The sequence below is a fragment of the Leptopilina heterotoma genome, unplaced genomic scaffold, assembly GCF_015476425.1.
Source record: "Leptopilina heterotoma isolate Lh14 unplaced genomic scaffold, ASM1547642v1 Lhet_53, whole genome shotgun sequence".
In the NCBI taxonomy this organism is placed as follows: Eukaryota; Metazoa; Arthropoda; class Insecta; order Hymenoptera; family Figitidae; genus Leptopilina; species Leptopilina heterotoma.
The window spans coordinates 1,489,636-1,514,389 of record NW_025111115.1 but is presented as its reverse complement, the minus strand read 5'-3'; the positions used below and the strand labels follow the sequence as shown (position 1 = coordinate 1,514,389).

The window sequence follows — 24,754 nt, the reverse complement described above, 5'->3', positions numbered from 1 at the left end:
AAAAGTCAGGGAAAGACAAAATTAAATTTTTGTGGCAATCCTATTTTAATGACTAATTTGGAGTTTAATTATTTTCCACAGATTTTTCAGTTATAAAATTGAATTTGAAAATTGAATTTAAAAATGAAAATTCGAAAATAAGTGAAAATTATTTTCGAAATTAAAATGTAAAATTTTGTTGGAGGATTTTAATGTACTATTTATGTCTTCAGTTTCTCCATATGAGAACTATACAAAAGGAAGGTAAAGGATAAGGAAGGGGACTCACGGTTTACAGGTGCGGCTGTACGATCAACAGAATATTCGGACCGCAGAACGGCGACACAATGCTGTTCGGTGTCTCAGAGAAGGAATGTTGTACGTTTCCTTTTTTCCTCTCTTGTCACCCTCCGCTTTAACTAATTTACCTTTATACCTTTGCAAATTATATGAAAGCAATACCTGACCAATATCTCCAATTTTCATTCATCTTCCAAACAAGTGGTGCATTTATTTGAACAATTGCACAAATTCTCATTCAATTTTTTTTCCTTTAAATTCTCTTAAACGTGATTCGTTACAGTTTGATAATTTTCAAAAAAAATCAAAATTGTAAAGAGAAGAAAAAAAATTGTGGGACGAATGGATTAATGAAGAACAATATTAAAATGTGTTAAGTTGCTGAAAATTGACCGTTTCTTTCAATAAGTTTTCTTAATTTGAATTATAAAAAAAGGTAAGAGTTGCATTTTATTCATTTTATTCCTATGGGGTTTGACGAGTTATATTTAAATCTTACGTCATAGTCAAAGCCATTAAAAATTTAATAAATAATTTTTAATTTATTAATTAATTTAAAAAATTCTGTGTACTTTTCATTTAATTTTAAATATTTTTTTATTAGATCTAACAAAAATGAAGAAAGTAAAGAACACTTTTAGGTAAAATTCTATTTTTTTGCAATTTTTTCTAATGCAAAAAATTTGAAAAAAGATATAAAAAGTCTTGTGTAAAAAATCTTAAATCTGAAGAGAAATTTATTTTTATATTCGAGAAAGCTTGTGACAAGAGTTGGAGAATTTGAAAGATTGCCAAAATTTTGAAAAAGTCAAAGACCTTGTTAAATGTTAGAAAAATGTTAGAAACATAGTCTGTAGTTTTAAATTAAATATCTTCTTTGAAATTAAATTCAATTGAATGTGAGTTTCTTAAAGTCGGTTTGTCCTTTAATTATATAATCAGAATAGTGTATCAAATTTAATTCCAGAAATGCAAGAGGCAATTTTATATTAATCTCCAATTACAAGAAAAATTATATCAAAAAATAAAAAATATACTTAAAATACTTGAAAATTTTATTTCTTTTTAGAAAACTGATGAAACAATTAAGTAAACAAGAAATAGAAAAATAGTGTTGATTTAATTTCTCCAACAATAATTTGTCTAAAAAAATAATATTTTGTTTGAGAGGAAGAGATCTTGAAGATTTCTGACTCACCGAAAAGCTAATGTGAAGAATATCCCAAACCGGTTTTCAAAAGTTCTCCATTCTGTAGTGAATATGTTATACTCCTGTCTTGAATAAACTTCTAGGAATATTTATCTTTTAATATTAATTACAATACAATAAAATAATAATTATGAAAATTTATTTATTTTTTAATTTTTATTTTATTAATTAAAAAACTAAAGAAATTGAAAAAATGTTATAAAAAAAGACTAAATGTGACTAATATTATCCTCAATTTTAATTATTATTTATTTATAATATAATTACAAATTATCAAATTATAATTACAAGATGATTAATATAGTTTGAATTTAATTACAGATCGAAGATGAGGTGTATTATCATAATTATTGGCATCCTGTCATCGACTCTCGCTCAAGATGCCAATGAGTGTGATAGAAATTGGCATAATTTAGAAACCGATGAATCGTCAAGATTAAATTGCGGTCCCATGTTCGAAAATCGCTGTCAATGCGAAAGAATTTGTTATGAACGGGAACACAAATTTGTAGTCAATTGCACCAATGCTGGATTCACAAGCACTGCAGCATTATCCTATCTGCCAAATAGAACTCAGGTATGTGATTTCAACAAATTTACATTTCGAAAATAATAAAATAATAATTCTCACATTTTTAGCAATAGGAAATTTTTTTTATGAAAAATTAAAAACAAAAATTCTAGAGAATACATAATGATAATTATATTATAAATGATAATATAATAATATTAAACGAAGTAAATTATAGTTAAATTATATTTATGATACAATTTAATTCTGTGAGATTTGTAATCCTGTGAGAAGGAGCAATTTATTGTTGATGAATCGATCAGTAAGATGTATATGATTAAATGAAAATTGATACGAGTGAACTTGAAGTGCAGCCCAGTTTTCTGCAATATTGTAACATAATTATGCGCCTTCAGCTTCCCACTTTATCATTATTTTCTCCTTCATGCCTCTCTATGGAATTACAGAAATATTTAAAATATCTGAATTACTTTATCGGACCTCTACTATATAATTTAATTTAATTCCCAACTTTGTACAAACAATTTATTATTATATTTGTATTTTGATATTTAAATAAAAATTGAATTTACTTTTCTTTTTGCAGGTTTTACTTTTTACGGGAAATAATATCAATACACTGCCGCCGAATATTTTTGGAACTCTCGATTCGTTTCCAGATTTGGAAATAATTGATATGTCAAATAATCATATTAAAATAATTAAAGGTCAATCCTATCATCATGTGAAAAATGTGAGACGATTAATATTGGATTTTAATGACATTTCCTTGGATCCTGTTAGAAGTCATCCGAGAATTTTTTCCAATTTCATTTCTCTTGAGGAACTTCATCTCACCGATGCTTTTGAAGATTCACCGAATCCAAAAGATTTGGCTTCAACTCTTCACGATATTTTTGTGAATAGGTAACTATTACTTAATTATTGTAGAAATTTTCGGGAAAAAATTTTTTTTTCACCTAGTAATGAAATTATTCATAATAAATAACAAATAAAATAACAAAGGTTAAGATATTAAAACATCTTTACTTTTGCTATTTGTTTCATGTTTTTAATCAATTTGATAAATAGAAACTTCATTATAAAAATTCAATGTAAAAATGATTTAGAAATTTTATTTAATTATTTGAAAAAAACTCAATTTCTTATTGAAAAGTCAGGGAATTTTGATAAAAATCCTGGAAAATTATTTTATTTATTTTAGAAATCTAATTTCACTTAAATATTTCAAAATTAATTCAATTTTAAAAAAAAATTGCGTTTACAATTTTCATACGTAGATGAACTTTAAAAGATTTTGATTTAAAATTTTGTAAAATTTCAATTTTAAACGAATTTGAACCAATTAGAAATGATTGCAGAAATTCAATTACTTTCAAAAGTAGTAAAATTCTTCTCAGAAATTCAATTATTTTCAAAAATTTTAATAAAATTCTTTGCAAAATTTTAATTATTTTCAAAAACTTTCATCAATTCAGTGATTTTTAATATCTACCCTACATTAATAAAAATTCCTAAAAGAATTCAATTGGTTAAAAAAATTTTTTAATAAAATTCTACTCAAACATTTAATTATTTTCAAAAATAATAAACATTTCACAAGAATTCAATTATTTACAAATTATTTTCATAAATAATACCTAAGATTTTTTTTTACAAGGATTCAATTATTTTCATAAATAATAAAACTCAGTTCTGAATTTTAATTACTTTTAATACAATTTTAAGAAAATTCCTCAAAAAAAGTTATTATTCTTAAAAATTTTATTAAATTTTATCAAAGAAATTTAATTATTTTAATAACCTAATGCTAAAATTTATTTATTAGAATTTCAGTATTATTTTCAATAAATTATTAATTAAATTTCTTTAAAGAATATACCTAATTATTTTTAAAAATTTTAATGAAATTCTTTGCTTAACTATTCAATTTTTTCAAAATAATTTTAATAAAAATCTTCGCAGAAATTCAATTATGTTGAAAAATTTACAAAAATTCTCGTCAAAATTTCAATTATCTTTGTAAATAATAAAGTTTTTCTCCGAAATTCAATTATTTTCAAAACTTTTAATAACAATTCTTGTCAGAATTTCAATTATTTTCAATACAATTTTCATCAAATTTCTCAAAAAATACAATTATTCTTAAAAATTTTATTAAAATTTGTCTAGAAAATTTAATTATTTAAAAAAATAATCCGTTTTTTAACCTGGAAAATCGGAAAAAGTCAGTGACTTTGAAAATAGCAAAAGCGTGGCAACCCTGCGAGAGTCGTTATATAAAAATTTTGCTCAAGTTTCGAATATTCTGCTTACGTTAGAAAAGTGAATATGCATTTCATATGTGAAATTTGAAACATTGCGCAAAAGATAAGAAATCTAGTTTTATGCCTGTCTATAAGTGCAATAATGCCCACGCATTATTTTATATTTATCCAGAAGATAATTAGAAAAAATTAATTTTTTTAAATATGTCTTAATTACAAAAAATTAAAAAAAAATTAAATATTTCTTAATTAATAAAAATTCTAATTTATATCTATTTGTTTCCACAGCAATTTGACAAAGTTACGAAAATTGCATTTGGAGCAAAATGAAATTTCCGAATTTCGCGATCCAAATGTTTTCTGCGATCTTTCGAATCTTTGGGATTTACATCTTGGTGATAATCAATTGACTGCTTTACATTTTAATTTATCTTGTCTACATAATTTACGATTTTTGGATCTTCAACGAAATAGATTTGCAAAAGTTTTGGAACGTGATTTACATACATTGGACACATTTGCAAAACACAATCAATCTGTGACTGTTGACTTTGCACTCAATCCATTTGAATGCAATTGTAAATTAAATCCATTCATCAAGTGGTTTAATAAGACGAAGATCAGTGTGAGAAACAAGGAAGACTATACTTGTAAAAAAGGTATATTTTTTTCGTGGTTTTTTTAGATTTTGTATTATTTTATTATTTTTTAATAACTTTTCAGAAAAATGTTTTCGAAAATTCTTTTAATTTTCGTATTTTTAATAATGATAAATTTTTTTTCTTTAACTTTCTGAATTTATTTAATTATTAATTTATTAATTTACTATTTTGTTGATAGACGATAGAGTGAAAATTCATCTGACGAAAGACTGCGCGCCAATATTGAGAGGAGTTGCCAGGCACTCGGGAACAACTGTTCTCGTTTGTTTATTATCACTTTTAGTGATTTCGCTCGTTGGTGGATTTATTTACATGCAACGAGCAGAACTGAAGAAGAAATTCGAACCAGTGCTCGATTCTATGAATAAAAGAGTGCGATACACGACAATAGCAACTGGTGAAACTAGAGAAGTAGACGTATAAAGAAAACATTCTCAAAAAAAAGGGAAAGAAAATATATTTTCAAAAAAAGAATTTACCATTTTTTAACAAAGTTGGAAAAAAAAGAATGAAACTAAGAAAAAAAATTAAAAGAAGATTAAATCAAAGAAAATTTTTTACTAAAGAAAAAATTATTTATTTTAGACAAATTTGTGTTTTAATACGTGGCGAACAATTATTTAATTAAAAATCTATTAATATTCATTAATTGACTAAATACGAACTTTTATTAACAATTAATGTGATATGTATATTTTATATATTTTGAAATTATTTCGTTACTCTGTGAAATAATAGATATTTATATTTAACTTTCTATTTAGAATTAATACCAATTATAGTAGGAAACAAATTTTATAGAATTTTTATAAATATTTACTTGAAAGTCTTTTTTTTGTTATTTATACCTGTTTGGATAGAAACTTCGAATTTTAAACTTATCAACGAGTGCTAATAGTCTAATAGTTTACGAAAAAACTAATAGTCACATAAAATATTTAAGACTTAAAGCGAAATGCAAATTTAAGATTTTTTTTATCATTTCGCATGTATATGAAAGAAAAGAAATAAATACTGTATAAAGAGAGAGAGAGAGAGAGAAAATCAAGAGTTTCTAAATTTGTAATTAATTTCTTTTAGTAATTAATAATTTGGTAATTTCAATATTTTGTTTATTTTAATTTTCCGGTATGATGCTTTCTTTTATTTTTCTTTACTTATCATTTCTTATCTGATATTAACATTATCTTCAAAACGATAAGACACATTCAGTGCGTAAAATTTAAGTGTTGAACAAATTTATTCATTGAATTAAATTTTCAATGTAGCTAAAAATTGAAAAGAAATTGTTTATTTTCTTTTCATTAGTCTTTAGTGTGTTAAATAAGAAAATGTCTATTTTTAAGCGACTTCATCTCGACGAGGTGATAACTTCAATACCAGAATTAGGTCCAACAATTCCAGATGGTGGAAATTCGTGGCTTGTTCTTTTTGGAATTATGATTGTTCAAGTAAATATTTTTTGTTTTCAATTTCATACATTCATTTAATAGTAAAATTTATACATTGATAAATTAATTATTAATCGCAAAAAATATTGTTGAAATTAATTATTAATCGTAGAAAATATTGTTGAAATATCTATTTTGCAAAAGAATTGGAATTTATTTTTTACTGACAATTTTTATCTAGATGACAGTGCCTAGTGTATTGTCGATGTATGGAATTGTTTTGGCCCATTTGGTCGAAAATAACAGAAAACTCGATTTCTATGTATGGAATGAAAAAATTATAGTGACACCAATTCTTATGACTGCTTGTTGTTGTTTAGCAGGTAAAAGTCAAAATTTAAAAAATATAAATTAAATTATGTGATTATTATTTTTATAATAAATTTAATTTGTTTTTCAGATCCTTGGACGAGGACAATTGTGAGTTTGGCATCGGTTCCTCGGCTGATGGCTCTGATTGGAATTGCTCTTCTGTCGATAGGAATTCTGGCTTCTGGATATCTTGCGACCGGTGGCGTTGGTGCATATTTGGCGAGTCTGAGTGCAGGAGCAATAATGGGAATTGGAGCGAGTTTTGTGATGATACAGAGTGAAAAAATGCTTGAAAAACACTTTAGAATAAAATTACCGCTCGCATCGACTTTAATTAATATTTCATTCACCACAGGACTTGTTATTGCTCCCTTAGTGGCTTTAGCATTATTCACGAGATTAGGCATTCAGGCTGGTCTCATGGCTATGGTTTTATTCTTCTTTCCCACTCTCATCGCCATTGGATTTCTAAAAGCGCCTGGTAATTTTTCTCATTCAATTTTATAAACCTTGAAAAAACCTGGAAAAGTCAGGGAATTTGAAAAGAGCAAAAGCGTGGCAAACCTGTTGATTCAAAAATTAACAATTTTATTTCAATTACAAATTAATATTTTATTCTGATATTATTTTCTCCTTTTTTCTGCAGGAAAGAAAGTATCTTCGCCATATACACTTCTCTTCGACGACGAAGAAGAGGCAGGACCCTCCTTCAGAATGGTGGAAGATTTAAGAGGAAATTTCCCCGAGGATGGAAAAAATACAGAAACTCCTCGTGGTATTTATGCGGAAGGTGGGACTGCGTACAGTTACGATGATTCAGATGACATCAATCTCTTTCTATCGTCATCGAGTAATAATAATCGAGCCAAATGGAAGGAGAGTTTACAAATTTTAAAATTGGCTAAATTTTGGCTATCGATTATTGCTTGCGTTGGAATGAAATCGGGGATGATGCTTTTTTGGATTCTTTTACCGCCTCTTGCCGTCATGAAAATTCCATCGACAAATCTTCTCAGTGCTGTAATTCTTTCCATAATTGGCGCATCTGGTACCCTCGTTGCCAGCATCATCTCTTATTGGAATCCAAGTAATGCGAGGAATCTAATTTTTGGATTTTCCAACTGGATTTGCAGTTTTGTTCTTATAGGTAAAATAATTTGTTCGCTTTTTTCATAAATTTTCATTTTGTTCATTTTGCCGTAATAGAGAAAATTTATCTAAATTTTTATTAAATTTTTTACTTTTAGGACTAACTTTAAGTGAGTATTATTCTTTATTCGTATTTTTTGCACTCTTTGGAGGAATCAGTATTGGTGGTTTAGTGAGCTGTCAAGAATTTGCATTTCAAAATACCTTAGGTTCTCATATTGCTTCAAAAGCACGTGCCTTACTTAATACGTGTGTTGGAACTATAATTTTACTTCTTTGTTTAATTCAAGGTAAATTGGAAATTTATAAATTTTAAATACATTTTCAAAATTCTAATTTGAATTTAAATCACAATTTTTCTTTAAACTGAAAAAATTTAAGAGAAACAAAATTATATTGAAAATAATAGATAAAAAGATATAAGATTAAAGTACTTATTTATTTTTTGCACTAATTAAATTTTTAATTTTTCAGATATGTATTTGTGTTTGAGAGTTGTCGCAATAATTCAATTAACAAGTGGAAGTTATTGGGCCCTATTTCCACTTTTTGGTGCAATAAAAGCAAGATGCAGGTGATTAAATTGATAAGGTGTTCCACTTATTCCTAATATTATTTAATAGTGGAAAATTGTAATTAACCATGACGAATAATTTTTAACTTTAAATTATGAATTGTCCATTAAAAGCAAAGTTAGACTTTAACAATTTTTAAATTCAATTACAAAAGTGTTATTAAATACTTTTCTTTAGTAAGTAATCTTAAGATTTGTACATAAATGTTTTTAAACTGTGAATATATATATTTAATTTGTAAAATTTGACAATTATTTACAGTTTTGATATTTTTAAAGATTTAGAAGATTTATTTAGAAAGATTTAATTTAGAAATTAAACTTTTACCGCATTCAAGTTTTACCATAATTTACACTTTGAACTTGGATTCATTGGACTGTCAACTGGACAGTTAAATACTTTTGCAAATGGTTCGAAATTCTGTAGAGGACCATTCACACGATATTTATGAGGGCTGTGATTAAAATATTTTCCCATCATCTTTTCGTAACCTGGTGTCGCATTAAAACAATGTAACTGAAAATTTATCAAAAATTAATTTTTCACTCAAACTAATAATTATATAGATTAAAATTAAATTTAATTTAATTTTTACCCTTGCATAAGAGAGAAAGAAAATCTTTTTATTGCTCCAATTTTCAAATCCAGGTAATTTAAGTGACTTATTCGTTTTTTCGATTTCTTCCAAAGCAGAGAAAATAAGAGATATTCCCAATGAATCTGATAGATTTTCGTTTAGTATTCTACTTCCGACTTTCTGTAAATTATTTTTCTTTAATTAAGCAAAAAATTATTATATTAAATAAGTAAATAAATGGGAATTTCAAAAATTTTTTTTTTATTTAGAGTAAAGAAATAAATATCAAACCTTTTTGACGATTTTGTTTTCACTATTATTTTTAAATTTCTCATATTGATTGGCGAAACATTCAGTTTTTTCTTTAATTGCTTGTCTTGTATCTTCCGGCCAAATATATTTTCTACCATCTTTATTAAATTCGATGCCTGAAAATGTTTTTCATTCTTTATAAATTAAATAATTTTTTAACTTAATTTTATATTAATTTTATATAACATCTTTTTTATTTTATATGACAAATATTTAAAAAATAAATAAATAGTTGAAAAAATTGTTAGGTAATTATTATTTTATACCTGTTGCGTCAAAACCATGAGACACTTCGTGACCAATTATAAATCCAATTTCACCATAATTGACAGTACTGAAAAATTAATAATAAACATAAATTTAATGTCTTAAAAAATTTTAATTATTTTTCGTTTATTAATAATTTGTATATCTATATAAATAACTTACTTGGGTTGTAGTATAGAAAATACAGGAGGTTGTATAGCAGCAGCTGGGATATCTAAAGTAAAATTTTATATAAAATTGAATATTTTATTAAAATTAAAATTATTATTTTATATTAATATAAAAAAAATACTATGTGATTTTTTAAAATTAAACTATATTATAATAAAATAAACTTACTTAAGATATTTTTATGATGGAAAAAGTAGGCGTTTACAAATATTGGATGTGCGTACCAGCTGAGAAACATAATTAATTAATAATTTCACATTTATTCATTGATATAGTTAAAAGTAATATTTTTGTAAAATTAATTTAAAAATTTTACTCTTTAATTTTTGCAGTACTCTTCAGATACTTTAGATCCTTTTTGGCATTGAATCTCTTTATACTTATAATATTTTCCATGTACTGATTTCCAATTACAAGCTAAAAACAATTTTGTCTATTAAAAAAAATGTTAATTTAAAGATTAACATTTTAAAGAAGAAAATAATTCTAATTAAACAATTTAATAAACTGTAGCTCTATATATATTTTAATATTTATATAATAAATATAAGTGAACAGTTTCTAAAATAACGAATCACATACCCCTTGATACATTTCGGTTAATGAAGTTTCATTATTCAACCATTCTGGAAAACCAATATTAATTTTCATGTTCTCTATTTTTTCCAATTCATCTTTTTTTGTTTCATCACTCAGCCAATTAGCTTCTTTAATGCGCTTAACCATTTCTTTCTGAATGGCAATAAATATAAGTTCGACCTGGAAAAATTTTGTTAATTAATTGTTAAAATAATTGATTAAAAATTAAATCTATTATTTTGTAATCAATTAAAAAATATAATATTTGATTATACTTTGTCCTTGTCTTCTTTACTGAAGAATTTTTTAACGTATTGATAAGCAAGTGCTCGAGGCATTGCCAAATTTCTTATACAACTTTCCCATCTAGAAAATAATTCCCAAAGATTATAATTTTTTTTAATTTACAATCCGAACAGAAAGATCAAAAAAAGAGTTTTTATAAATTATTAACCTTGGTTTTTCCATGATTCCTTCCTTATGATTGAATAAATTAATTCTGAAAGCTTGAAAATACAGTGATGTGTAGGGGAGAAGGTAGGACACGAAGTGCCAATGCATATAATTTGCTGAAAATAAAATATTTCTGTTATCAATTTTGATTTAAATAAAAAATTTTGAAATAAGGTAGGATTTAATTTAAAATTACTAAATATTAAATTTAATTTAATTACCAAGTGTTCGACGATCGGTATTTTCGAGAATTTCGGATAATTTTTCAAAATGATCATCACTTGCAACTTGAAATAATTCGTCACCATTGAGTTCTACTTTCGCTTCATCAAAGAATTCTGTCATCAGTTCTTTCCAATTCATCTAATAATGTAAATTATTAAATGAGTTTAGTTTTGAGTACGAAAGAAAGAAATAAAATAGAAAATACATTTTCAAGATTTACCCTTGATTCCGGTGTCTTTGCATTTTTATCGTAAATTTCTTGGAGTTCGTCAATTTTAACGTAATTAGGTTCTGAATCAAAGGTGTCAGATATCTATAAAAATGAAAATATAATTTTAATAAAAATATTCGTAATCATTACGAATACAGATAAAAATGTTTCCTGAAGTAGTAAAAAATTTTACATTTTGAAATTTCTTTTCCAATTCAATCATATTTTCAACATCTTGAAGTAATTGCTCTCTGCTGATATTTGCACTTCGGCTTCTGGCTAAAATGTCAGCCATTGTTACAGTATAATTTGCATATGAGCCATCGTCGTACATATTAGTTATGTTTTTGTTAAAAAATTTTCCACTGTAAAGAGCCATTGATTTTAGAGGCACAGTTGGAGGAAGAATCTGCAACGATTACAAAATTAGAGAATAAAATTAATTTACAGATAGAGAAAATGTTTTTTTGATTTTTTTTTCAACTTACCGTTATAACTTTGAAAGGATTATCGACATCGAGAGTAAAATCACTCAAGTTTTTGAAATGCCTCGTAACCCTGACTCGATAAAATGAAGGCAAAAATATCATTCGAGAATAAAATTTATTAATATCCTGCCATGATATTTTGTTAGACGACCATTCTTCTTGTTCCATTATCAATGGCCATCCACCAATTTGTGCTAAATATGTTTTTATATGCTTTAGACCTCTCTGAGCAATCTGAACTATATTAAAAAGGAAAAAGTACATTTTTAAATAAATAAAATTCAAATAGTGATTCATTCAACAAAATCCTGGTAATTTTACTTACAGTAATTTGTACACGATCTGTAAAATTTTTTCACTTGCTTCATAGGTAAAATATCTGATGAATTATATTTTTCCGTCACCATTTCTGCAAATAGAGAGAAAGACAGATTTTTAAACATTTTCCTTTTTTTTTAAGAATTTTATATAAAAAAACAAGCAAACAAAAATTTTCACTATAATTAATTTAGTAAAATTTATCATTATAAATCGATTTCTTTTTACCCAACATTCGTAGTCTGACTTTTCTTCTCATTTTTTGAACGGTACCCCATGCCATTTCCGATTTTGGAACGGGATTAGAAGAACCAAAATTCCCGCAAGCATATTCATAAAAATTGTCACAAGGATTTACAGAGTGGTTCATACTCTGCCAAATATCGTGAGCTGCAATAAATAAAATCATTTATTTAATTAAATAAAAATTTATTTCAAGAATTAATTGATTTTCTCGACTGACAAAAATAAATTCTATTTTTTTCGGGGAGTTCACTCACCAATTTGGAAACATTCTGTAGAATGACACACATCGGAACTCAAATCATTTTCTCCTGCTTTATTTTCAACCTGTTCTGCAGTTGCAATGACAAAAATATAAAGTCTGTAAAGAAAATATAATTTGTTAATTAAATTTTTCGTTATTGGAAATAATTTAATAAAGCTGAAAATTTTTATTAAAAATAAAAATTATATTAATTACACTATTCCAAGTCGAATCATTCTATTAAAAATGAAAAACCAGGAGCTTTCGGATTATTCTAAACGCTATTCTGAACAAACGAAAACTGAATATATTTTCGAGTTGACCAACAATAAATATAGGCTGTTTTACGATTTTTGAAAGCATAAAAAGTGAAAAAAAAATGACATAACATGTGTAATAAAAAATAATTGGTTATCTGATAATTATATTTTCCGGAGTGTACATTTTTTTGTAATATATTTAAAATAGAATAAGAAATTGTCAAACGTGTGAAATATACGTGTTCAAAAGTTTTGACTTGAAGAAAAAAACCAAAAACAATTCGATAATAATTCTAAACATCCCATTTTTTTCGCTTACAATTTTTTATTATTTAATTTCACTGAGTAGTTTATTGTTATTTTTTTAATTTTGAAAATAATGGACGATTATTCTTTTGTCGTCACTTAAGTGAGTCGTAAAAATGACATTTTATGTAAGGAAAGAAAAATAATAATTAGTTAATTATGAATGCTAATAAACTTATTAGTTATTATTAATTAAAGGTAATTAAATATTAATGTATATCTATAAAAATAATTAAAGGTACAAGAATTTAATGTTTGATGTTTTTTTTGTTTTCTTATGTTTCATGTTAACATTTTACCCATTTTATCACATTTTATTGGAATTAATTTTTTTTTTATTATTTCAGAAAATGATTTTCATATTTTACACATGAGAAAATATTATTTTATTGATTAGTAGCCACTTTAAAATCGATTATTGATATTATTATTAGTAACGCCATAATTAATTTGACAGTAAACAACGTAAACAAACAGACATAACCTGTACTATTTTTAAATTTTCATAATTTGGCGCCACATGCAGTCAGCGCCATCTCTGACAGTACAAACGAACCCTTATATCACAGAGCCTCACTTTCTTCACTGAATACTGAGTGCATCTAGTGCACATCGTTGCTGATGGTTGCTGGTTTTGAATACAATTCTCTTCACGTACATTATTAATTTGACTATTATTCCGCATTAATAGATTCTAATAGTGAATCAAAAAGTGCAGATGTCAGATTCAGAAATAGAAAAGTGTTTCCTGACGTCCGGCTCCTTATTGTCTGTAAAGAAACGGCAGTGAAATTTCGTCGCACACATGAAATGTAATTGAAAATTAGTTTAAATTGGCAAAATTTTCTACTTTTACTTATAGCAATAGACATAAAAACGTGTATTTGTTTGTTTTTCAGAGTTTTCGTGCATAGATGTCTGTTTCTGAACAAATACAAAGGTGGCGTTGTTCCAAAACAAAATGGCGGATCCTTTGAGGTTTCTCTCCTTTGTTGCGCGGTCATTTTGTCAAAGTCGGAAATCGTGGAAAGGTATATTTAATAATTTTGTGCTTGCATTATAAATAATTCTTCTTTTCAGTGGAATTGACTATTATTCTAACCAATTAATGATAAAAATGTCTCATTTTAGTATTTTATTATAAATAAATATTATATTTTAATTTCCTTTGTCGAGCTAATACCGCAGTGCGCATGTGCATTAACCGTTTTTTCATTGTCGATTGTTTTGTAGTCCCCTGAGCACACATTTTTGCAAAAATGTCACGAAAAGTATAAAAGGTTTTCGTACTTGTTTTAATCAAGGTGAATTAAGCTAAACTATTAATTAACTAAACTTAACTAAACTATTAAAATAGTTTAGTGGTGATATAATTTTGAACACATTCAAGATGCCGTGTACAATTTGACAAGATAACCTCAAAATATATTTACGAAGGTCATTTAAATGACTGTCTCTGAAACATAAAGAAATCGTATTTTTCAAATAGGTGTTAAATAGTTTAGTGCCGAATCTCTTTTACGAAAGAAGCATTTTTTCATCCAATTTTATTGTTTCTGTCGTTCTCGATCAAAAACTTTAAAAATCTTTGGAAAATTTTCCACAAATGTACTATTTTTTATTTTCTTGATTTATGTTAATAATATTTTTATTTTGATAAATATTGTTTTATTTTTCAGATAGAAAAAACGATTGGTGAAAACAAATATAAAGCTAAATGGACTAAAAGAAATGCATAAAGGTCTCTTTCACAAGGATATAGAATCACTGGATAATCTCCGATGCTTTCATCAGCGAACAGGATAATTTTCAAAGTAATAAGTAGCAGTAAGTGGTTTTTATTTTTTCAATCTCTATCCATCATGTTGCAGAGTAAACGATTCGAACCAACACGGAAGCAGATTGATTTATATTTTGTAGTGACAGGTGGTTGCTGCTTTTATCTGGGAAATAAGTTTTTCCTATCTAATGTCAGAATATATCAATTATTCAATGAATAATGTTCACGAATATATTCCTCTTTTAATATTAATAGGAGGATTGATCGAAAAAGGGGAAATTAATATTTTCCTATTATTTCTAACTTCACAAGTATCGAGAATTTAGTTTGAAGGAAATTTATCTGCGCCCAATTAAATTTTCGATGAATTAACCGCAAAAAATCGTGGCATTCGAATAAATTGGAATAAATACTGATTATCAACTTATTATCAATTTTATTTAATAATAAATTTTTATTAGTTAATTTCATGAAAAAAATGACAGAAAAATAGTTTTTTTAGATAGATTTTTGAAAAAAGGACTAAGAATTAAAAATATATTTATAATATTCATAATCATCTAACAGTATGTTAATTTTTTCAGTTTCTTATATAAATCGGGAAAAAAAATGTAATTTAAAAAAAAAATTTCGCTTTCATATCGCGAATTAATTAAATTCGGTAAAACAAATGTGCTCAAATAATCACAAAAAATTTAGGATTTCTGTTTATAGAATATTATGCCCATCACAAAATGCTGATTATTATGTTGCATGCTAACCACTTGTAATTATGTTTTTTTTTATTATTTATAATTATAATTTAATTTGTTGCAATTAAACTTAAATAATTTGTCTGATGACAAATGAAATTAATATATTTTTTTAAATTAAACCGCGTTAAAACAATCGAAATATTAAAAAATATTAAAGTTAATAAAATATTGAATTAAAAAATAATATTAATATTCAATTAATGATTCTTTATTAACTATGTGTTAATATATTAATTACCTAATTATTAATATTAGTTAATATTTTTAAAAGTTAGTTAAAGAGGTTTTTTGAAAAATAAATGTTAGGTAGACAATTGAGTTTTCTTCTGATAATTGTTTTGTATTCGTTTGTATGGAAACAAACAATTTCTTCAGTTTTCCTCAGTTCAGTATACTTGTTGATTTGAATATTACCGCCATTCAATATAGCCAACAAAATATATCCAATTTTCTTTTTCGTCGATTGGTAGCACTGATATTTCTTGTTTTGTTTACATCTTTACATTTGTCGTAAACGTCGTAAAATAGTATTTCAAGTTTAGTTTTTTTCAATTATTTAATTGTTTCTTTAAAAGCTCTAATAAATACAATACTTTTTTTATTATAAGCAAGATTTCTTTTCTTCAAATATCTCAAAAGGTTTACTGTGTGAAGTACTTTTTCTGTATAAGTATTTAAAAATTGTTCTTTAATAGATGATTTTGAGGTTATATTATTGTATATATCAAGAAACTTTAAGGAAACAATTTTTAAAGTATTTTTATTTGTTACTTTTTAAAGTATAGAAAAATAGGAAATAATTAAAAAATTGCATAAGTTGTCGAAAAACATATTGAAAAAGAGAGAAAAATGAATTTATCAGATGAGGATGATTTATTTGCCAGTGACGATGAATTTATGCCAAAAATTGTTAAAGAAAATCCTATTCAGGATAAATTTTTTACTGAATTGCATAATGTCGAGGAACGAATTGATCAAGCGACAACTAATATTCAGCAGTTTGAATCATCAATAAAAACAATTTCCAAGCAATTTGCATATCGTGTTAAGTTTGGAGAAGAGCTTGAAAACAATTTTCAAGGAGAGGTTGGTTTATTTTCTTTTTAAAATTCTGTTTTTTTTTCTTTTTCTTTTCTTCACAAAGTAATTTGTGAGTAAATAATATATAGTACAAAAATATAAATTAATATAATAAATTATTTTTAATAATAAGTAAATAATTAACACTTTATAGTGGGTTACATATTCATGCGAACCGATAATAGAATCTCAAAATGAAATTGTGAAATGTTATCAGCCTTTAACAATTCGTTATTTTCATCAATATATAGTCGATGATAAATGGATAGTATTAGTTGCTCTTCGTAATGCGACTAATTGGTAAGTTTCTTAAAAATCTACCACGAGAATATTACAGAAATATTTGGGGTAATTCATTAACAGGAAATTTGTTTTCAATTTATTTTTTATTTTTCTCAATGAAGAAAATTATTTTTTTTAAAGACAAATCTGATAAAATACAATGAAAAGAAAAGTACAGAGTTTACATTAAAATATTAAATGATTTTTAAAATGTGACAAACATTTTTAGTAAAAAAATTAGATGAAATTTTAACAGAATTTCGCCTATAAGACTAGAGAATTAAATTTATTTTGACAAGCAGAAAAACATTAAAAAATAACATTCTCTCGACATTTTTTTTAAAACAATTTTAAATGCACTCGAGAAATAAAAGCAAAAATTCTCATAACAATTAAAAATGGTTAAAAAATATTTTTCTATCACTCATTCAAAGGTTTTTACAATTTTATTTTCTTTCATTTTTTCTCTTTTGAGCGAAAGAATATTAAGCGATATAGTTTAATTATTTAACAATATTATTGAGTTTTTTTAAAAGTTTTTTTTTGTCTATCCAAACCAGATAGGTAATATTTTTAATTAATGATATACAAATATTTAAGGCAAAAATCTAATTTGTGCCCTGTCTACATTGATGCGTTTTTGATAATATACATATCTCGAATAATAAGGCTCAACAACAATTTTTTAACAAATAATTGTTGCCTCTTGAGATACAAATTTTTATCTGACAATTTGTTAATTATGTTACAAATTCCACTAATGATTGGAATATTTTAGTGAAAAAACAACGATAATTTTAAGAAAAACTAAGCACAAAATGAAAATTCTTTGAAGTAAAATTGATTTTTAAAAAAGTCTTCTATCTTCTTGTTTATGGTGTTTTCTTTTTTTTTATTAATTAGAGGCAGTAATTGTTATTTTAAAAATAGTTGTTTCTTTAATTCGGGAAGTTGATTAAAATTTTACCTACTTGCAGTTTTGACAAAATTTAGTGTAAAATTTTTTTTTGTTTTACAATTTTATTTATTTTATTTATTTTAAATAAAAATGTTTGTGTTTTTTAATTAAAATTGTTTTATTTCTTTTTTCTAAAGTGTTAAAAAAATGTTTGGTCACTTTTTTCTGTTTTTTTAATTAAAATTTAATTATTAACAAATAAACGTTCAAATTTTTCATCAATTAAAAGTAAATTATTTTTTTACTTTACATTCAATCATCTTTCATGAAATTATTAAAATCTTTTTTTATAACTTACTAATTTAAAACAAGTTTATAAATATTAAAATTAATAAATTAATAACAATTTAATAATTTAAATAATAAATAATAATTTTGATCTAGAAAATTTTTTGAAGAATATTTGTAAAATGTACAAGAAATGCGACTGTTTAGTCAATATAACATATACAACTATGTTTTAATCAATAGAGTTTCCAATGTTTTACGAATTTCTCGCAACAATTCTTTGTCTAATTATTATTTACATATACAGGCAAATTTTATAAGCACTGTAATTATAATTCTTTTTTTATTAATTTTATTATAAAATTTTCTATTCTACTTAATTCCAAGAAAAATTTGGAATTTTTTCTTTTTATTTTTTGGAGAGAGATTTTTAAATAAATAAAATTGTGTTTTCGTGAATTCTAACTATATCTTACAAGATTCGTACTCTCTTTTTTTATCACGCGAAGGTTTCGTTGCTATGATACAATTTTCATTTTATAATGAAATTTGTAAAAAAAACTAAGGTACTTTTTACCGTTTTTACAAAAGGCTAATGGTTTTTTTTTTGGTTAATTCTAATTTACTTCTTGCATACTAATGTAGTAGCCTCATTTTTTCCTAGAGCTATGTATTCAGCTGGCGAGTAGTCGAATAAAATAAAATCGTACCTGAAATAAAAAATTTGTTAGGTGAAGGAATTTTTTAAAAAATAGTTTGTATTTTCATTGGCAAAAAAAGTAAAGAAAAAAGTCGCTTGGCAAAATATTTATCTTTATGTAATGAAGAATTTGTTTACTACAGAAAGTTTACTTTTTCAAACAATTCTTTGTAATTATTTAATCATTAATCAGGGTTGCCACGCAACCTGGAAAACCTGGAAAAGTCAGGGAATTTTGATCGGAATCCTGGAAAATTATTGTTTTCTAAAGTTATTGTGCTTATTCTTGAAATCTAATTTTTCTTCAATATTTCAAAATTAATTCAATTCTAAAAGAGTTGCGTTTACAATTTTTCTCCGCAATAATTCAATTTTCCCAAAGAATCCCATTATTAAAAAAAATTTGAATAAAATTCTACGCAAACATTTAATTATTTTCATAAATAATAAAAATTTTACAGGAATTCTATTATTTATAAATTCTTTATAAATTTCTTCGCAATAATTCAATTATTTTCATAAAATAATCAAATTTTTTAATTAGATTCAATTAATTTCATAAATAATAAAAAACTTTATAGGTTTTCAATTATTTTCATAAATAATAAAACTCATCGCATAATTTCAATTATTTTTAATACAATTTTAATGGATTTTCTCGAAAAATGTAATTTATTCTTAAAAATTTTATTAAAATTCATCAGAAAAATTCAATTATTTTAAACAGTCTTCCTACAATTTATTTATTAGAATTTAAGTATTATTGTCAATACATTTTTAATTAAATTTCTTGAAAGAATTAAATTATTTTCAAAAATTGTAATCAAATTTTTTTTTAACAATTCAATTATTTTTCAGAATAATTTTAATAAAATCCTTCGTCGAAATTTAATTTATTTCAATAATTTATCAAAATTCAATTATTTTCAATATCTACTATTTGAATAAAATTTCACAAAAGAATTCAATTAGGTATTTAAACAGAAATATTATTAAAAAATTTGTCTCAAGAATTAAATTATTTCAATTATCTTTATAGATAATAAACTTTATCTCCAAAATTCAATTATTTTCAAAAATTTTAAAAAAATTCTTAGAAAAATTTCAATTATTTTCAAAATCTTTTATCAATTCAATCAAATTTTTTACAGAGATTCAATTTACTGAGATTGAATTTTGAATGAATTAATTAAATAATAAAAATTTCACAGGAATTCTATTATTTAGAACATTTTTATAACTTTCTTCGCAATAATTCAATTATTTTCGATAAATAATCAAATTTTTTAAAGAAATTCAATTATTTTCATAAATAATAAAACTCATCACAGAATTTCAATTATTTTTAATAAAACTTTAAAGGAATTTCTCGAAAAATGTAATTATTCTTAAAGTTTTTATTAAAATTCATCAAAGAAATTCCATTTTTTGAAAGAATTAAATTATTTTCAAAAATTTTAATGAAATATTTTTTAACAATTTAATTTTTTTTCAAAATAATTTTAATAAAATTCTACGTAGAAATTTAATTAATTTCAATAATTTATCAAAATTCAATTATTTTCAATATCTACTATTTCAATAAAATTTCAGAAAAGAATTTAATTGTTTAAAAAGAAATCTTAATAAAATTCGTCTCAAGAATTCAATTATTTTCAAAAGTAATTCAATTATGGTCAAAAGTTTAAAAAAAATTCTCTTCAAAATTTCAATTACCTTTATAAATAATAAAATTTTTCTCCAAAATTCAATTATTTTCAAAAATAAATTTTAATAAAATTCTTAAAAAAATTTCAATTATTTTCAAAAACTTTTCTCAATTCAATCAAATTTTTTACAGAGATTCAATTATTTTTAATACAATTTTAATCTAATTTCTCGAAAAATGAAATTATACTTAAAAATGTTATTAAAATTCGTCCAAAGAATTTAATTATTTAAAAATTTGTTGATAAAACTTTTAATAGGAATTGAATTCCAGAAAATATTCAATTTTTCAATAAATTATTTATTTTTGTATTTAAGTAATTAAATTCTCGTAGAAATTTCGAATAAAAATTGATTTAAATATGAATTTCAGTTAAAATTTTAGATAATAATTGAATATTAAACTCTCTAAATTTGAATTAGTATAAATGTTTTTTAATTTCAATTAGTGGCTGACTTTTTGCTCTTGTAATTTGAAGTAGCAGATTTTACTAATAAATAGTGTTTTCTACTAATTTATTAGTAAAATTTACTAATTCAAATTTAGAGACAAAGTATTATAGCTGAATTTTTAGAAGTAATTGAATTTTAAAAAGTTTTCAAATTATAATCTTTGAATGTTTGAATTTTTCATACTTTTAACTAAAAATTGTGTAGATTTAATTTTTTTTTTTAAAGTTTAATTAAATTTTTTTTAAGTTATTTGAAGTTTTTATTTTCTAAAATATATTTGATTGAAGAATTTCCGAATAATCGATGAAATTTCGTAAAATTGAATTGTAAACAAAAGGATTTGAAAATTTTCAAATAAATTTTTCAAAAATTATTAAAAATGAATGAATAATTAATTTAAAGAAGAATTTTAGTTAATAATTCTGGAAAACAATAATTGAATTGAAGTTATGAAAGTAATGAAAGTAATTATGAATAAGTTACAGTAACAATATTCTTGTAATATAAAATAATGATTTTATCAGTCGGTCATTTTTAATTATTATAAAACATGAAGCAATCGATATCTTCATGTTTTATAATAATTTTTTATAAGTTTAATTTCAAAAAGGTTTGAATTTGAATCTTTCGAAGATTTTTAATTCCTATGGAAAAATTATAATGACTAATTATTTAATTTTGTAAAATATAAATAGTTTTAAAAACCTGGAAAAATTCTGTTCCTTAATAATAAAATTTTATGAAAAATTGAATTATTTTCCATAACTTTAATAAAATTCTTTAGTCAATTTCTAAATAAGAATTCAATTATTTTTGAATATAAATAAAAAGTCTGGAAAAGTCAGGGAATTTGAAATGAGCAGTCGCGTGGCAACCCTGATTATTTAATTGAAAAGTATGATTTATTTATTTAAAAAATTTGCACACTCACCTAAACATGCCATACAAATCGTTGACTTGATTAATTGAAAGTTGTTTGTAGTAATGTTTTATTACATCTTTTGTTTGCGCACCGCGAGTTGGATTTTGCCATTCAGGTTTAATGATGTGTCCCACTCCGGCCTTTTTAATCAAATAATTTTGGTCGTCCTGAAATTTTAAATGAGAGTCTCATTACTTTTTTTTCTCTCTTTTTTTTCTGTAATTTATCTTGCGGGGTGGAAAATAAAATAAAATGCTTTTCACTGAATTCCATTAGAAAGTTCAACTCTAGTTATAGATGTTGGCATACATCCAAGGAAAGTTCTATTGAAGATAGCTAATTTTATATTTGAAGATTAAGTGGTTGCTTGCTTGAATAAATTTCCTGACTTTACTTTCTATGTGAACCATTTCTTTATTTCTGGTTCAACATACACGTGTTTAAAAAAATTTAATAATTTTAAATGTTGTCTTTGGTTTTGTACAACATTTGCTTTTAATTTTTTTTTTTTTTTTATTGAAATGATAATTTTTGGGAAAAGCTTGAGTTAATTAAGTCATTATATTAATATTTTTATTTTTATTTTTTATACTGGTTATTAAATATAAATACTGATTATTAAAAATATTCTCATAAATTAGAATAATTACTGATTACAATAAAAAAATAAAAACTTAAATTTAACATTTAGAAACTTTATAATTAATTTTTTTAATGATTTCTCAAAATTATTGCAATAAAATTTTAAATTGTATTTAAATTGTAAATAATTTTTGTCAGTGAAGAATTTTTTTTCTATTAATATATCAACCGCAAAATTTCAATCAAGTAGGTATTCTGATTGAAAAGTTTCATGTTAGAGATTTTAGGGGAAAGATTGATGAATTATAAATTGTTTGATCCAATTCTTTTGAAATCTGGGTCTCTCTCGTAACTCTCGAACCGAAGCCGTATTATTTCATTCTTTTATATTTCTCTCGTTACACAAAGCCCTTTAATAGAGTGACATTTTTTATTTATTCATATAATCTCATATTATCCGCTTTGCTCAATTGCATTACTTCAACAATGATTCGATAACATTTTATACTTTAATTCTTCTTCAATGTAACTCAATTATTTCCTTCTATACAAACTTTGATTTTTATTTTGTTCTCATTTTATTTTTTTATTGCAATTTTTTATTCTTTTATTTCATTTTTTATTCTCTTGTATCATTTTTATATTTATTCTTTTTATTTCATTTTTTATTTATTTTTTATTTATTTTCCTTTTTTATTCTATTTTATTTGTACAAGTGTTTTTTATTCACAGAGAATAAAAATCAGAATTTGTTAAAAAACGAATATTAATTGTTGGATTGAAAAAATGTTGTTCACATTATTTGCAATTTTTCACACCCCAAAAAGGTGAGATAGAATGTTCTAATATTGATTTTGTGGTGTGAATAAATATTTTTCGATGCTATAAATTTAGTGGAGAATAAAATCGAAGAGGTGTTGAATTTAAAATGAAAGAATTTTAATTAACTTTTTATTATCGACAAATAATACTCACGTGTAATGTTTCAAATTTGGCAATGACATCGAATCGCACTTGACATGGTGTACAAAAACTGACGACTGGTGTCCAGTGCATGTCTAATTCTTTTCCTGCTCGCCACTCGCACAAAAGCCATCTCACGAATTCATCAAACAATGGGTACCTCGGTCCTTGTTTGCCTCCTCCTTTCTTACTCTATGTTTACAAGAAAAAAAATATTAATTTCAATTAATTAAAATTTTTAAAAAAATTAAAAAAACTTCCACTCTTGCTACAAAACGTGTTTTGATATATGACTCTGACGTGAAACGTTTATATGCTCTCAGGACTTTTTTTCTAGTTTTATTATAGACGAAAAACTAATTAAAGCTTTTTTAATTTTAAATCGTAAATTACTTTTATTGATTTAAAATAAAATAGCAATTTAAATTGAAATTTGAAACACACTGTGAAAAAGAAGGATGAAAAAAAATCGATAGAAGAATGTAGAACCGAAAAAATGTCAATATGAGAAAAGTTTTTCTCTCGTTAATTACTTTTGCATTCTGTTTTATATTCCATCCACAATTCATTTTTAGAAAATTGATATTTTTTTTTTGGTATTTTATTTAAAAACTTTTTTTGCTTTTAACTTTTGTTTTTACCGACTTTTGTACGTATAGTGCATGATAATTTTTTAATTTTACTGAATGGAGAAATGTGAAAAATTTTATTTTTATACTCAAAATCTAAATTTTGTGAAAATAACTTTTTTTTATAATAAAATCGAGTTTGACCTTTTTGCCTTAGGAAATATCAAACCTATTTAAATCTGTGACTGACTTTTTTTTAATTATTATTTTCGAATTTTAATTTTCTTTCGTTATCATGTTATTTTTAAAGGATTCAAATTTAGAGCGTTAATGTTTTTACTGTATGAAGTGAAACAAATATTTATTTGATTGAACAAATATTTATTTAGGTTAAATAAATTTTAAAGTAACCGATGCGGGTGAATTAAAAAGCAGTGTATTTGGTTCAAAAATAACTTTTTTTCTGATAAATTAAAAATTTCAGTACTGAATTTACCTAAATTAGAAATTTCAGTTTTAAATTATCTTTTATTAAAAAAATTTATAGTTCTCTTTCTTGTTTTTTATTCTTGAATTAAATCTCGTCCGCTAATTTGAAGTTGAAAGTTTATGAATCATGAAATTGTAACTTGTTTAAAGATCTTAAAATGATAAATTATTTACTATAAGATTTATTAAATTTTT

The 24,754-nt window shown here is 24.0% G+C and overlaps 5 protein-coding genes across 13 annotated transcripts in view; 3 read left to right on the top strand and 2 right to left on the bottom strand.

Moving 5' to 3' along the window:
* The first annotated feature begins 209 nt into the window (after nucleotides 1–209).
* Nucleotides 210–5,499, top strand: LOC122508141 (reticulon-4 receptor-like 2). Of its 3 annotated transcripts, none has more exons than XM_043621269.1 (5): nucleotides 210–357; nucleotides 1,811–2,066; nucleotides 2,608–2,927; nucleotides 4,577–4,947; nucleotides 5,129–5,499. In XM_043621269.1, exons 1-5 carry the CDS (start codon nucleotides 353–355, stop codon nucleotides 5,371–5,373), a joined length of 1,197 nt encoding a protein of 398 aa, XP_043477204.1. In that variant the 5' UTR covers nucleotides 210–352; the 3' UTR covers nucleotides 5,374–5,499. The 3 variants fall into 3 exon arrangements, with proteins under 3 accessions (XP_043477204.1, XP_043477205.1, XP_043477206.1); XM_043621270.1 differs by having other exon boundaries at nucleotides 291–715; XM_043621271.1 differs by lacking the exon at nucleotides 210–357 and adding an exon at nucleotides 1,681–1,704.
* A 525-nt stretch (nucleotides 5,500–6,024) lies between these two features.
* Nucleotides 6,025–8,680, top strand: LOC122508140. The gene is made up of 6 exons (XM_043621268.1): nucleotides 6,025–6,401; nucleotides 6,583–6,724; nucleotides 6,802–7,194; nucleotides 7,360–7,860; nucleotides 7,961–8,152; nucleotides 8,337–8,680. Exons 1-6 carry the CDS (start codon nucleotides 6,282–6,284, stop codon nucleotides 8,438–8,440), a joined length of 1,452 nt encoding a protein of 483 aa, XP_043477203.1. The 5' UTR covers nucleotides 6,025–6,281; the 3' UTR covers nucleotides 8,441–8,680.
* Nucleotides 8,681–8,760: 80 nt separating this feature from the next.
* On the bottom strand, nucleotides 8,761–13,539 carry LOC122508139 (membrane metallo-endopeptidase-like 1). Of its 4 annotated transcripts, none has more exons than XM_043621264.1 (19): nucleotides 13,391–13,539; nucleotides 12,742–12,864; nucleotides 12,539–12,642; nucleotides 12,267–12,428; nucleotides 12,046–12,129; nucleotides 11,721–11,959; nucleotides 11,426–11,641; nucleotides 11,242–11,334; nucleotides 11,018–11,159; nucleotides 10,798–10,912; nucleotides 10,619–10,709; nucleotides 10,347–10,523; nucleotides 10,081–10,181; nucleotides 9,933–9,991; nucleotides 9,756–9,807; nucleotides 9,593–9,660; nucleotides 9,306–9,442; nucleotides 9,033–9,194; nucleotides 8,761–8,953 (listed from the first exon to the last, which is right to left on the bottom strand). In XM_043621264.1, exons 2-19 carry the CDS (start codon nucleotides 12,759–12,761, stop codon nucleotides 8,777–8,779), a joined length of 2,199 nt encoding a protein of 732 aa, XP_043477199.1. In that variant the 5' UTR covers nucleotides 12,762–12,864; nucleotides 13,391–13,539; the 3' UTR covers nucleotides 8,761–8,776. The 4 variants fall into 4 exon arrangements, with proteins under 4 accessions (XP_043477199.1, XP_043477201.1, XP_043477202.1 ...); XM_043621266.1 differs by having other exon boundaries at nucleotides 12,742–12,811; XM_043621267.1 differs by having other exon boundaries at nucleotides 12,742–12,806.
* A 2,567-nt stretch (nucleotides 13,540–16,106) lies between these two features.
* LOC122508251 overlaps nucleotides 16,107–24,754 on the top strand; it is a 54,181-nt gene continuing 45,533 nt past the window's right edge. The window contains exons 1-3 of one of the 3 annotated variants that reach the window (XM_043621501.1): nucleotides 16,107–16,265; nucleotides 16,407–16,712; nucleotides 16,861–17,006. In XM_043621501.1, coding sequence (XP_043477436.1) covers nucleotides 16,476–16,712; nucleotides 16,861–17,006 — 383 coding nt within the window. In that variant the 5' untranslated portion in view covers nucleotides 16,107–16,265; nucleotides 16,407–16,475. Of the gene's footprint in view, nucleotides 16,280–16,406; nucleotides 16,713–16,860; nucleotides 17,007–24,754 lie in introns of all 3 variants that reach the window. The other 2 variants (XM_043621502.1, XM_043621503.1) reach the window with 2 other exon arrangements.
* The window catches only part of LOC122508252 (carbohydrate sulfotransferase 11), a 41,985-nt gene continuing 35,560 nt past the window's right edge, over nucleotides 18,330–24,754 (bottom strand). The window contains exons 4-6 of one of the 2 annotated variants that reach the window (XM_043621506.1): nucleotides 23,514–23,693; nucleotides 21,966–22,123; nucleotides 18,330–18,884 (exon numbers count right to left, since the gene is read on the bottom strand). In XM_043621506.1, the coding sequence (XP_043477441.1) occupies nucleotides 18,797–18,884; nucleotides 21,966–22,123; nucleotides 23,514–23,693 (426 nt within the window). In that variant the 3' untranslated portion in view covers nucleotides 18,330–18,796. The remainder of the gene's footprint in view (nucleotides 18,885–21,965; nucleotides 22,124–23,513; nucleotides 23,694–24,754) is intronic. The other variant, XM_043621504.1, reaches the window with a different exon arrangement.

Excerpts from the sequence above, each read along its gene's own strand:
- LOC122508141 (XM_043621269.1), top strand. Across the intron at positions 2,067-2,607 it reads ATCTGCCAAATAGAACTCAG|GTTTTACTTTTTACGGGAAA; the intron begins GTATGTGATTTC and ends TTCTTTTTGCAG. Across the intron at positions 2,928-4,576 it reads CACGATATTTTTGTGAATAG|CAATTTGACAAAGTTACGAA; the intron begins GTAACTATTACT and ends TTGTTTCCACAG.
- LOC122508140 (XM_043621268.1), top strand. The coding sequence starts at position 6,282 with ATGTCTATTTTTAAGCGACTTCATCTCGACGAGGTGATAACTTCAATA. Across the intron at positions 6,402-6,582 it reads TTGGAATTATGATTGTTCAA|ATGACAGTGCCTAGTGTATT; the intron begins GTAAATATTTTT and ends ATTTTTATCTAG. Across the intron at positions 8,153-8,336 it reads ACTTCTTTGTTTAATTCAAG|ATATGTATTTGTGTTTGAGA; the intron begins GTAAATTGGAAA and ends TTAATTTTTCAG.
- LOC122508139 (XM_043621264.1), bottom strand. The coding sequence starts at position 12,761 with ATGATTCGACTTGGAATAGT. Across the intron at positions 11,642-11,720 it reads ATCCTTTCAAAGTTATAACG|ATTCTTCCTCCAACTGTGCC; the intron begins GTAAGTTGAAAA and ends TAATCGTTGCAG. Across the intron at positions 10,182-10,346 it reads TAACCGAAATGTATCAAGGG|CTTGTAATTGGAAATCAGTA; the intron begins GTATGTGATTCG and ends AATTGTTTTTAG.